This window comes from Rousettus aegyptiacus, unplaced genomic scaffold, assembly GCF_014176215.1.
Source record: "Rousettus aegyptiacus isolate mRouAeg1 unplaced genomic scaffold, mRouAeg1.p scaffold_m13_p_6, whole genome shotgun sequence".
Lineage (NCBI taxonomy): Eukaryota > Metazoa > Chordata > Mammalia > Chiroptera > Pteropodidae > Rousettus > Rousettus aegyptiacus.
The window spans coordinates 59,199,890-59,213,203 of NW_023416309.1; the positions used below are offsets into that span (position 1 = coordinate 59,199,890).

Here is a 13,314-nt window from a genome sequence, read left to right on the forward strand (position 1 = left end):
ACGCCGCGTTGAGCCATCGATGAACTACTGTGTGACTCGGCTCCGCTCACACGGATCAATGGCGCCTGCGAAGGCCATGGACGCAGGCCCAAATGTCCGCCAGAGACACTGCCCACAGCTTCGGGGCACGGCTCTGGCGAGCCTGCGGACCCTCCTCTGACTGGCTGGCTGTCTGTAAGGGCAGATGCCACATGTCCCTAAAAGACTGAAGCAGAAGTTAAATTTCTAAAACCACCTTCAGCAACTTGATGGTGAACTCACCCCATCTGGCAGTCACTGCCATTAGCAGGCAAATCCCTCTCTGGCTGGTAGGGACCAGCAACAGCTTTGTGACCCGGCCCAGAATCTTTTTACAACTAAAATCAGCAAAATAATCCATCATGTGTACAGAACACCCTTCATCTTGAAGTAACCTCCGAATCACTCACAAAGGCAAGAAAAATACAAAATTTGCAGAGGCATCTGACAGGTGTGGCTCCCTTGGAGGTGGGGGGGGGGGGGCAGGCCTTGCATATCCCCGACAGGCTGACCTGTGGCTCTGCCCCCGGAAAAATACACCAAATGACTGACCCTTGAGAGGCCTCCAGCACGGGCCCCAAATGCTCGTCACTGGGCCTGGACAGCCACATGTAACAGAGGAAACGGGCTAAATCAGATGCTAATGTTAAGAAGACTATTTGAAAAAAAGTCCTAAAACAGCCATTTTGAGACACCCCCCCCCCCATGGGACTTACCACGGTAGAAAACAAGTGGGAACCTGGTTAGCCTACGGTCCGGGGTGCCCGCCCCGAGGGCGCTGCTAGTGCCTGGGGCGGCAACGTGGCTGAGTCCCCGGGGCTGCCCTCCGCTGCCCGTGGGCCACGGCCGGGCTCCGGGCCCGGCACGCCGCAGATGCCCGGGCACCGTCAGGGCATTCGGGTCAGCCAGCGGGCCGGTTCTGGTCGCTCCCCAGCCCCTGAGAGCTAAGGCCGTGTTCTGAGGCGCATATGACATCGCCGCTCAGACTCCGCGAAGCCGGCCCGCGGCCGCGTCCGGGGGAGCCGTACCTGAAATCTCCGCATGTCTCGGGGGTTGCCCGCATTCTTCAAACAGTTCTGATTGCACTTGAGGAAAAACTTTAGAAAGAATCTACGGAAATACAAAAAATGGATATTTGTTAGGGTCATCAGACAAAAGACACGACGCTCCGAGACACGTTCGCTGGGGGGCCGGGGAGGTGGCCACACGGACCACGCCACGCGTGAGGCCGCGACTCACACGCCCGGTCATCGTGGGTGCCAAGCTCCTGGACCACAACTGTGGCCTGGAGCGGCCACTTCTTGCCTGGGGTTTTGCACGAGTGACCGTTAACCAGTGAGCAAACACTCGCCCCAGAGGGGCTGGCGGCAAATAAAAACCTGGGACGCCTAGCTAAACTTGACTTTCGGGCAGCTTGTGTTAGGATGAGTTATGCTGCGGGACATACCCATCCTGAACGATTATTCCTCGTTTATCCGAAATTCAAATTTACCTGTTCCTGCTGTACTCCGCCTGGCGGCCCAGCCCCAGGGGCACTGCGGCCTCGGCAGACACACTGCAAAGGCGGACTTTAGAAGTCAGAAGAGGTACGACTCTTCAGAGAAGAAAGGGTGGGGGAGTGCTGTTTTAGGGGCTACAATGCGTTTTAGGGAGATGTATGTGTTTCTGGGGACAATCGGCGCCTTTGCTGTGGTGATGAAACCGCTACCCGGGCAGAGGGCAGGAGAGACGCGGGCACCCCGGGGCACACGGGCACCCCGGGCACACGCGGGCACCCCGGAGCACATGTGAGCATGGTGTGCGTCCCGCCACACCCTGCCCTTGGCATTGAGGCGTGAGGATCCCGGGGTCCTGACAGCGTGCTGAGATGCCGTGACAGAAACGGCACGTGCTGGCCCCCCATTCCCGCACACTCGGTGACAAGCGCAGACGCTCCAGCTCAGAGGACGGGCAGGGGGAGCCTGGCTGCGACTCATCCACAGGGACAACAGGGTTTGCCCCTGCACCCCCTCTGCCTCATCTCGAGAAGGCCACGTCCGCCGTGAGCCGAGGCAGGGGAGCCTCCACGCTGACATCCACTCTCCTCGGGGGTCGAAGTGTCCTGTCCAGCCGGGCCCCACGCGAAGGTCTTCTCCGTCTGCTCTCCGCACAGCACCTGGCCTACTCGATGCCGATGAAGTTTCTGTGAAGTTTCACGTGATTTCCCTGAACTTGACCTTGTGCTGTTCCTTGGTGACAACAACCGTGTCCGAAAACAAACGGCCTCAGCAGACTGAGCCATTTCTCCAACGCGTTCCCAACGCATCGCGACGCCGTTCGCCAGGGCGGAAAGCCCCGCCTGGCGGGAAGGGGAGCGCGGGCACCGCCCGGACGCCCTCGCGTGCGGCGGCCTCGCCACCTCGGGCCGGGATCCACACCTTTTGTTAACTCGCCTCACCTGTGCGCTCGGCTCACACTGCCTCTGCCGCCATCTGCCATCGGCGCAGGAAGTCACTTGATAGTCCACCCACCAATTTTCCCTAACAACTGCCGTGCAATTAAACCCCACGCGCTCCGGGCGAGGTAAATTAGGCGCACCTGCGGCCACGCTGCTCCGCGCGGCTTCAGAAGGGGCCTAACAAGGTGAGGGCGGCACAGAGTCATCGTCCTGTCAGGCAATTAGGTCCTCACTTCGGGGACGGCCACGCAGTGCGATTATGCCACACATCACCACCCGGCTAATCTGAGCAGCGCCGCCTGGGAGGCTGCCGGCCTGCACGGGCCGCCGCGGAGCCCCTCCCGTGACGGCCGGCTCGCCCCACCCAGAGGGGGCTTCCTTCAACGCCTCGACGTCCGCTTAGCAGCTCCCCCTCCCACCTCCGAGCAGGCAGAGCAGGTGTGGAAGGTCCGGCCGGCCGCGGCCGCAGCGGCGCGGGGCGCGGGCCTCCCCTGCCCTCGGGGTCGGGTCAGCCAAGCTGGGGGCCGAGCCCCAGCAACGCTGACTGTTTTCCAGGGTTGACTCTGGGGCCGGTGTGCACACACGTGCACACACACGTGCACACACACGCGCACAGATGCCAGTGCACAAATGCACACATGCACGTGCACACATGCTCGTGCAGCACACGCGTGCTCTGCACTGCACACATGCACACGTGTGCACACGTGCATGCATGCACATACATCCACATACACATGCACACATGTGCGCGCATGCTCGTGCGGTGCACACATGTGCATGCACATGCTCACACGCACAATGTGTGCATGTGTGTGCAGGGCACGTACGTGCACACGTGTGCGTGTGTGCACATCCACATACATGTGCGCAATGCATGCACACATGCTCATGCGGCACACGTACGTGTGCTCATGAATGCGGTGTGTGCATGTGTGCGAACACACGTGTACACCCACATGTGTGCGCGCGCACGTGCACACGTGTTTTGGATGTGTTCGTGGAAGCTTCCCTCCTACTCCGACGTCTCGAGCAGTGCCAGCACTGGGCAGGGTCCGCAGCGTGTGGCCCCAGACCGCAGAGCCCCTCTCCACCCATCACGTCCCGAGCACACACACCAGGTAAGGGGCCTCACACTTACTTTCCACCCTCGTTTTGGCTACATTTCACTCAAAGACCCGATCGAGCCGCGCGGGGCGGCGGCGCAGCAGGGCCAGCAGCCCGTGACCGCTGACACTGCCCCGCCGCACGCGGGGCACACGCACGAGTCCCGCCAGCCGGTGCCCAGGGACGGGCGCCGGGGCGGCGCTCGGGGAGCGGTGAGGAAAGCAGGCGCCCCACGTGCAAAGCCGCATGGTAAGTCTCATCCTTGACTCAACTGGCCTTTGATTGGCTTTTTCCTAAGAAATATCTGACGACCACTTTACATAGCTTACTTCCAGGGTCTGGTACACAAAGGATTTAATACTCTTGTTATGAAAGGAAAAATCTTTCCTATGTCAGAAAATCTTTGGCTTTAACACCAATAAACTCTTTATTACTGCTAAACATGGATTTGCTGCTCGATGGCAGCGGCGATAAAAACCCTAACCTGTCATTAGTACCTCGCGCTTAATTGTGCACCGTGCGCTTCCCGCCGCAGCTGTTGGCCCATCATCAAAATGACCATTATGTACACTAATCCCCTGACCCTGTCTTTATTTCCCTAAAGAGTCATCATCTTCCACAGTAGGTACGAGAGTAAATCAAGCTTGAAATATGGGCTTTATTTACTTGTGTCTCCCAGGCAGGAAAGAAGGCAGCAGCTCGGGGCACAGGCCGGCACACCCCAGTCCTGTTCTGCTCAGAAACGGCACACGGGGTCCCGGAAAGTTCTCCGGGGCACTTAGGAGGGGGCCAGGTGTGCTCTCGTCACTTCCGAAGTCAGGCGTCCCCCGTCGGGGTGTTCAGGGCACAGGAGGGAGCGCCAGAGGGGACCCCGTCCGCTCGTGAGAGAAGAGCAGGTTCCGGCACCCCCAGAATGAGGCCTCGGCACCTGTGCCCAGGACGGCCGTGACCAGGGAGCCACGGGGCCCGGCAACTGACATCCGGAGTCTGAGCAGAAAAGTCCCAGCCCGCCCTCCCCCCGGGGGGACGGCCCCACACGCCTGTCCCACACCGAGCCACGGCCGCTGAAGAAAGTCAAAACTCTGGTCCCCGTGGCATCGGCGCCAGAATCAGCTCAAACAACCCCGCGCTCCCGGAGCGCGGCGGGCCCGAGACGCCTTTCAGGCCCCGAACTAATAAGAGGCGCCCAGTCTAGGTGTCGGGCGGTGAGGGGCAGGCCCCCACCGCAGCAACTCATTTCCAAGTCGGCTCCATTTCTGTGTGTTTAAGCTATGAATTAGTTCATTTATATTTACTTTTATGAAGCTGATTACCCAGAGCTTCTCTATCTGATGAAAATCATTTTAATTGTAGTGCGAGGCTCCTGTGTAATATCCATTACATTATGAACCGTTTAAATTCTACAGGGGTATCGTGCAAATTGGCCCTTTGTGAGCGAGCAGGCAATTAGGACCAAACAGTCCTCCTCCGAGCGGCTACAGAACTTTGTGGCGTTGCTCAGGACAATCGGAAACAAAGGAGGCTGTTTAATTGTAATTTAATGGAATATCAAGGAGTCCGTGGCATTCGGCGCTGGCAACGGAGAGCAGGAGAGAAAAATTAGCTGCAATTACGTTTGATTAAAGCCATCCTTCTCAATAATCAGCGGTCCTGACAGGCCATGGGGCTCCAGTGGGCTCCAGGATGGCAAAAGGTGTTGGGCGATATTAGGGCCAATAAAGGGGATATTAGCATAGCTAATTACAGCCCTGCAAAGCCCGCGAAGGGGGCCTCTGTGTATTGTAATGTGGAGAATAATTGGCCGAGGCCGTTATCAATCACGTAAGGGATGAACCTGGTTTGTCAGGGAAAGGCGGGGGAGACCGTTTCACCTGACACCGTCCCTCTGCCTCCCGTCCCGGCAGCAAAGAACTTGCCCCTTTTACCAAAAGCTGTGGCCTGGCGGTGACGGACCGCTGAGGAGACCGCGGCCCCAGGTCCTCGGCACCGGCCCTGTCCCCTAACCGAGGCTCCCAGCCGCACGGTGACACTTTCGTTCCCTCCGGCCAAAGGAGGGCCGGGCTGTCTCCTTGGAGAGCCGGGGCACTCCGCTGACGGGGGCAGGGGGCGGGCGCCTGGCCTTTGGCGTGTGGCTGGCACACGTTGGAAATCGCCGATTCTCAGCCTCTCAGAAACCCTCCCTGCCGGGATTTTTAAAAATTTTTAATTGTCACTTTTTAGACTGTTGCGAGGTTGATCTTGACAGAGCTTGGAAGCGTGACAGCGTGCTCGAGGAGCGAGCCTGAGTGGCCGGGTGACGCAGGACGAGGGGTCCTCGGCCGCCACCTCGGCACAGGTGAAGTGCCACTCAGAGCCGAGGGCCCGGGCCCCCGCGGGCCCCTCCGATCTGAGCTCCAGCCCCGGGCCCAGCAGGCCCACCACCTCTTCTGGCCCCAGACACCGGAAACCCGAGTCAGGAATGAAAAAGGCTGGTCTCTTCCGTGAGTGGCGGGGGGCTCACTCTTCTGTTTCAGGGCAGAGGTCTCAACACGCAGCCAACGAACGTGGCGATGGACGGGCCTCCGTGCCATCCAGCAAAAGCCCAAGGTGTTCGTGTGCGAATCACGGTGCCGACGGCTTCTGGAGGGTCCTGGGAACTGCAGACGCCCCATTTCGATGGAGTCTCCCCCACCCCCATTTTTAGCTGTTGAATCCAGAAGGCAAAGCCAGGATATTTTAATACGTAAACAGCCTTGACAAGAAAAAGTCAGCGTGGAACACCAACCGGAAAACGTGGTCGTAAAAGTCACCACCCACTGGTGGGTGCGGGAGCTGGGGGGCAAGGACAGCGTCGGGGGGCTGCCTGAGGGGCTCGGGGTTCCTTGTGGGGTGATGGAAATGTCTGGAACTAGACAGCTGGTGGCCGAAGCTCCCTGTGAACGTCCCAGATGCCGGCGAATGCTCACTTCGAAATGGTCCGTTTCCAGCTGTCACACCCTTCCCGCCCCTCACGACAAAAACGTCCCCACCCCCAGAGAGAGAAGGAGGGCCAGCCCCCGCGGGGGGCCGCTGCCTGCCGCCCTGACGGAGTGACTGCACTCTTGGAAAGAAATAGTTAAAGAGTCAAATTAAAAGATAGAGCCTTGAAGAGACTCTTCTCTGATAAGAGAGTGACCAGTGGAGTGCTTCCTCGAAGTCCCTGCTAATTACTGGAAGTCCCCGAAAGCAGTGGCCGCAGCTGTGGCGGGCGCGCGCCGGCCATCAGTGGCTGCGGTATCGATCCCTCAGCAATCCTAGCTGATCGGGTCCTGCGCTTGGAGACAATGTGCCTCCTGCGCAAACCCTGTAATGAGCAGCTCCTACACCAGCCTGCATTCTGCTGACATCAGATCTGTGCTCTCAGATAGTACACAGGTCAATACGTATCGGATTTCCAAAACGCGAGGGTCTTAATGCCGGGCCTCTCCTCTTCTCCCCCTCCTGCCATGAGCTATTACGGGGCTCACGTTCTCTAATGCCAGACGGGAGGAAAAATCTGGTCCATTAGTCTGATTTATTCTTCAAATATGCCATGACAAATCGCTTTAACACCAGACTTATTAAATTCTTGTACATTTCAAGTTATGGGTCTCATACACTGTGGTGCCTCGGTGACGTCACCACGGAGGGGGCAGAGGGTAACGGCGCTGGCTTTTACAGCTGTGCCCAGATGTCCTTTGTGAGCCCCCCCCCCCACTGGGACGGAGGTCTGGGCTGCCTGGCCCCCCTGGGCGGGTCCCCGTGCTCCGCGGGCCCTGGCCCCCGCACGCGCGCTGTCCTGCGTGTGAGCGCGACAGCCAGGGGCTGCGGCTCGCCCCGCGGCTCAGCGCCCCCTGGCCTTTGTCTGGACGGCCCGCTGCCCGGCGGCGCGGGCTGTCTCCGGTGGACGAGAGCTATTTCGCTCCCCCTTGCCGTAGTAACCACACTGCATTAACAATATTTGTACTACAATCACCGAGGGACCCACTTCCCAGATTCTATCACTTCTTTATCTCCTGACAAATACCTCACTATCGAACATTATTAGGTTTAGAAAATTAACCCTCCGCGGTCTGGAGCCAGGCTAGGCCCCTCCGTCCCTCCGAAGGGCCTTATCGCTAAGTTTCTGCTATAATGGTTTTTCTTTTCATCACAATTTCAGCAGCGGCTGTCAAGAGGCACTTACAGATACCACGATCTTGTACTTCGGCAACGATTCTCATTAAAATGATGCCAACGAGATCTGATGGGATTTAATAGCTTTGCCGGCCAGTCCCGCATCCAGCCCCCGGGTGACCCCACCCAGGCCTCTTCCCGGGGAAACGTGTACGACTCGCCTTCAACTTTTCCGGGTGGTTTTAACGTGTTCAGATAAGGAAACCCCGGGCAGACATGCCGGAGGCGGCGGCGGCCGCGGGCTCTGGCCAGCCTGCGCGCTGCCGGGTTCCGGGCGGCATCTCCCGTGAGCGCCGCTGCCGCTCAGGAGGCGCGTGGGGCGCGGGCCCCGAGCCCGGCGTCCCCCCCACCCATCGCTCCGCTCCTAATGGGCGCCACTGGCCCGACGCGGCTTCCCCGGCTCCGCCGCGCTGTCAATCAGTCGGCACTTTGCCTTCGCTGCAGGCTCATTAAAACGCGGCCTCGCTCCCTGCGGACGCCGCTCCACGTGCCGGCTCTGATCGCCGAGCGCCTCGCCCAGGGAAGATGCCGGCGCCGCTCGCCCCGCGCCGGACAAGCCCGCGACCCGTCGCCCGCTGCAGGCCGGACGCTCGCTCGCCGGGACCCCGTGCGTGGAAACCGAGCGCCCGCCCGCGCTCACCCCGGCTCCCGGCTTCGGACCTCAAACTGCCGCGTGCGCACACGGGGTCCAGGGACCCACAGGCCACAGACCCTCTCCCGGGCCTCTGACCCCTCCAGGCTGCCGAGACCCCAGAACAAACGAGCGGCTTTTCTTGGGCTCCGCCCCCACCCCCGTCTCCAGACAGGCCGGACCTCGCGGGTCTCTTCCTCTCAGACGCTCGGTTTCCCACCCACGCTGGCTTGCTTAATTAAGAACTACCTTCTTTGTGGGCTGAATTATTAATAAAAACAAACAAAAAAAATCCCGTTTTAAGTCAAGCCCGTGCGTGCACACAGGACACGAGCCCCGTACCTGCCGACGCCGGCCTCTCCAGCCTTTTAGGTCCTGATTAAAAACTTATTAAAACATTATAAATGATTAATGGGAGCACAGCTCTGAGTGGCAATTATTAGTTTTAATGCAGGTAATGCAACCTAATGAGGGGGCACATGTGCGCGAGGCTTTAACTTCATTACTCCTGCGTGTCAACAAATACAAGAGCAATGCGTGTCCGGGTCATCCATTACCCGGAACGGCCCCCCGCCTTCTCTCGTCACCTCCCTCTGCTGATGGGCAGGGGCCATAAATTAGTCCCTTCCTACGGCTCAGGCAAGGACCGAGGTGTCCAGGTGTGGGGACCCTGGCTGGGCTTCCCGCGCCCCGAGCAGCTGCAAAGCACGAACACTCCCCAGATCCGCTTTTCGGAGCCCTCGGCACTCGGGGCGTCCTCCCCGGAAGCCCTGCCGGCTGCCACTGTCTCGGCCCCCGGCCTCCCGAGCCCGCTGGGCTGCCTCCGCGCCTGGTTCTGAGAGGTGTGGAAGCGGCTGGGTCCGGACCTCCCCGCGCCTAACTCGTCTTAACGCGGGCTCCCTAAATGTTGTAACGTGTTTCCCACGCCCTTTGCGCTGGGCCTCCTCCTGACAGGCAGGGGACTCTGACACACAGCGTGAGGCGGGGCACTCGATGCCGGAATGTGGAACCCCAGGGAAGGGGCCTGGCTGCAGACGTGGGGGGCCCGGGCCTGGCAGAGGCCACGCGGTGAGCGTGGGCGTGAGGGCTCCCTCTGCCCACAGAAGCCCAGCAGGTCCCCAGCCCCACCCGGGACCCCGCCCCGGGCCTGCGCACAGCCCACAGCTGGGGGTGGCGTCTCGGCCCAACTTCGCACGTCACCTTTTATTTCTGTTTTGGTGACAAGCAGCTAGATCTGGGCTGATCTCCACTATCTGTTTGAAGAGAATTCAGGGCTATTTGCATCGTTTTATCGCTAATGTATAATATATGGCTCTAAAGTGAGCCCGAGCACTGCCTTGCTACTGAGCATAACACAGTGTGGGCAATAAAGACGCATTAGTCCTCTGAAGCACAGCAGCAGAAACGCGGCAAGAAGGGCCCGCTGTCTGGGGCTGGGAGGCGCCCTTTCTGCCTGACTGAGACAATGGAGGAGTAAAGAAAATGTCAAATCAAGAAAAGCTGGATTTAGAGATGAGGCAGCCCGGAATGACGCTGGTGCCATATTTTGTGGAACTATAATGCTGTTGGCAGCAAAGACCCGTGTTTCTGATTCATCTAGGGCCGCATGGCAAAGCTTTGTCAGTCTGTGCGAGGTATAAATAATTCAGGGTGAGAGATGGCAATTACAGGGCCCTGCACAACCAAAATGAATATTTTATGAGGACTAAAACTGCTCTGGAATGAATCATACACACGGAGCCGCACACACATGGCGAGCGGGCTCACGCATGCCAGCCCCCAGACGAGAGGTGTGTGGCCCCGGGCCCCTTCCGGGTCGGCGACGAGCACCCACAGACAGGCCCGCCGCCGGCCAGGCCGGCCTGCTCCCGCGCTCGTCCCGGGCGCCCGGCCCCGACGCGCCCAGCGGCCGGCACGTGGGCCCCGCTCACCAACTCCCGGCTGTGACGCCCCGCAAGTCCGCGCGTGGCTCTGCTCGTCGTCCAGCTGCTAAGACCCACCGGCAGGTGTGCGCTGAGTGTGCACGGCGGACCAACTGGGCGTGCGAGGGCGAGGGACCCTGGTGCCAGAACAGCTTTGTTGTCCACCGTGGACTCTGGGAGCCGACGGGGGGCGGTGGTCGGGGGGCCCCGGGGCCAGTGCGGTCCCCCCGCCTCCAGGCAGAAGCACATCTACAGTGCTTCCTCCACCCCCGGCCCCGACTCGCACTCATCCGGCCTGGGTCACCTGCACGCCAGCCCGGGGCCCGTGGTCCCCACGTCCTCACGGCCAAACTCGCTCGGAAGGGGTGCTTTCCTCACTTTGAATGGCAGACGCTACTCGTGGGGGCAGGGCGATGCCCAAGAGACCTTTAAAGGCTGAAAGGGTGGTTTCATCTGCTACATTTCCTCCGAAGCTGCTCCTGGCGAAGTGTAGAACAAACAACAACATTGTCTGCCAGGCCGCGGAGGCCAGGCCCACGCTGAATGGCCATTGTGTTTGTCCGGCTACTGATACCTGTGCCTTTGTGCAGGAAAGAAGGCCGGGAGCCGGGACCTCGACGCAGCACAAGCGACCCTCTGTGCGGACGCCCAGAGTGGGCCCCGGCCGTGGTGGGAACCAGCCCCAGGTCCCCCGAGAGGGCTTCCTGAAATCCAGCTCCAGTGCGCTGTTTATGGGAACGAGGCTATTAGGTATATTAATAATTTGATAAATAGGGATTTGCCCTTAATTATTCATGAAGAACATTTGGCAACAGTAAAATTATATTCGCAGAACAGGTTTATAAACCAGCTAATTATAAATTAAGTATGCAAGAGAAAATTGCTAACCTTGAAATTAAAATATTTTATGATTCTGCAATTACCAAAAAAAAAAAAAAAAAGTAGAGAATTATCAGAACCCCAGTGTGAGCAGAGAGCACACAGGACTCCACAGACGGCACGGTGTGGGCCAGGGGAGTGACAGCAAAGAAAACGCCCCGGGAAAAGCGCCCCTCCCCCGCAGCCCTAGACAGCAGCCCGGTGCGCGCTCTGCTCGGCTGAAGTGTCGTCTCCGGAGGATACCCTGACAGACCCGGCATCCGTCCCGCCAACGCAGGTCGGCACCCGCAGGAAGCTCCTGCCCGCTCTCTGCAGAGGACATGGCGTGTCACCTCTGCTCCTCGGCAAGCCCTGGGCCATGGGCAGCCCGGCCGGGCCCTGCGAGGAGCCCACACAGGGAAGCCCCCCGAAAGGCCCTCTGGCCCCTGCCCCACTTCCCTGCCCTCCTGATGGGACGCGTGCACCCCCAGCCTGGGGTCCAGGGGGACCAGGTAGGTGCTGGTGGCAGACGGGAGCGCAGTGCCGCCAGCGTCCACTAGAGGGCCTCGCGGCCGGTCCCCGTGGGCCACCAGAACTCGGCTCCCGCCCGCCAGGGAGCCGGGGCCAGGCCCTTCCCGGACGGGGTCGCCCGCCTGTCCCCCGCCCCGGACAGGGTCGCCCACCTTACTCGGGAAGCCAGCAGACTTCTGCGTCAGGGGCTCCGTCCCCACCCGCCCCTGACCTTTGCGGGCCCCTGGCAGCTGAGCGGCCGTCCGCGCACCCCGAGAGTTTCGCAGACGGTTCCCCTTACTCATGTGACGGGGGCGCGTCCTTCACTCACTTCTCAGCGACTAGACCCCTGACCCCTAATCTGGGCAGATGTTAAAAGAATGAAGGAAAGTGACCGGGATGAGTTAATAAACAAAAACGAGAAAGTAGGCTGCAGCCCTGCGCCTCGGCTCCCAGGGCTACGCGGCGGGGCGGAGCGCCACGCACCACGCACCACGCACGCACGAGCACCACGCACGCACGACGCACGCGGCCGCTCCGCCGACGCAGGGGCCGCCCCCGCGCTGCGATTGGCTCGCTCCGCCGTCACTCAGCGGCTCCACGTGCTCCTGCCGCGCTCCCGAAACCCACGATTAAATGAGCAGAAGCCACCGAGCTTCTCCTCCGTCTGGCGGCGGAGAGTCCTGCCCGCCCCGGGAGTAACAGGCCTCGTTAACGGCACCCGGGGGAGGCGGCAGCCGGGCGCAGCCCCCGGCCGGCCCACGCCCCGCGCGCACAGCTGCGGGCCGCGCGGCGCGGTCGCTGGGAGCGCAGATAATGAAAATCTTCCCGTGTATAAAATCCTTAATCGAAATGCCAGTGGCGTCACCTTGTAGTACACACGCCACAACTTAAAATGAAAATTAATATACGGCGGCACATTTAACGAAATGAGTGACCCCGGCTGCACGCGACGGCGCTGCGGCCCGCGGGGTCGCGACCGGGCTCCACAGGGCACTGACCCCGCCCCGCTCCCCTCACGCGGGGGTTCGGGTCCCCGAGGCCTGCAGGGAATCCAACCGGCGAGGACAAACCAACGAAGACGGTGTCCACCAGCCCGTCCTGGGCGCGGGTTCGGGCCGCCTCCGGCCAGGTGGTTTACCTCTATCCGCCGGCAGCGAGAGGACGTTTTTATCATTCGGAATAGACTAGTCACCATTCGGTGGGATACTTCTCTTCCTTTACCTCTGGGATGCACGACAGATGCTGAGCAACTTCCCCTAACAATATTTAAATTGCTTACAAAGCCTCTCTAAATATTTGCTATGTATTTAGCATGCCTAAGATCTGCCCGTTATCCCAAAGTCTTTTTGTTGTAAATTGCAATTTTACAACTTCATGCTTGTGATCTATTTTGACAAAGCTCTGCTGACACCCTCTATTGGCCTCCAAAGGCAGAGTAGCTGGTACTCCACGAGCCACCAGAGAACTCTCAATTTGCCGCGAGTCCGTTGCTACTTCGCATCCTCAATCTGCATGGAGGAAGATTAAACATTCAATTTGTTACTTGATAGGCCACAAGGTTCAGCACTTACCATACAAATGGAAAACATTACTGTCATTCCTCAACTTGCTTGCCTGAGTATTTTATTATTTGTAATATTTACTTCAGGGAAATT

General features: G+C 59.6%; 1 protein-coding gene across 8 annotated transcripts in view; it reads right to left on the reverse strand.

Annotated features, from left to right (window-relative positions):
* EBF3 (EBF transcription factor 3) overlaps nucleotides 1-13,314 on the reverse strand; it is a 108,529-nt gene that overhangs the window by 34,726 nt on the left and 60,489 nt on the right. For all 8 annotated transcript variants that reach the window (XM_036222941.1, XM_036222940.1, XM_036222945.1 and 5 more), the window contains exon 7: nucleotides 1,047-1,128. In XM_036222941.1, coding sequence (XP_036078834.1) covers nucleotides 1,047-1,128 — 82 coding nt within the window. The remainder of the gene's footprint in view (nucleotides 1-1,046; nucleotides 1,129-13,314) is intronic.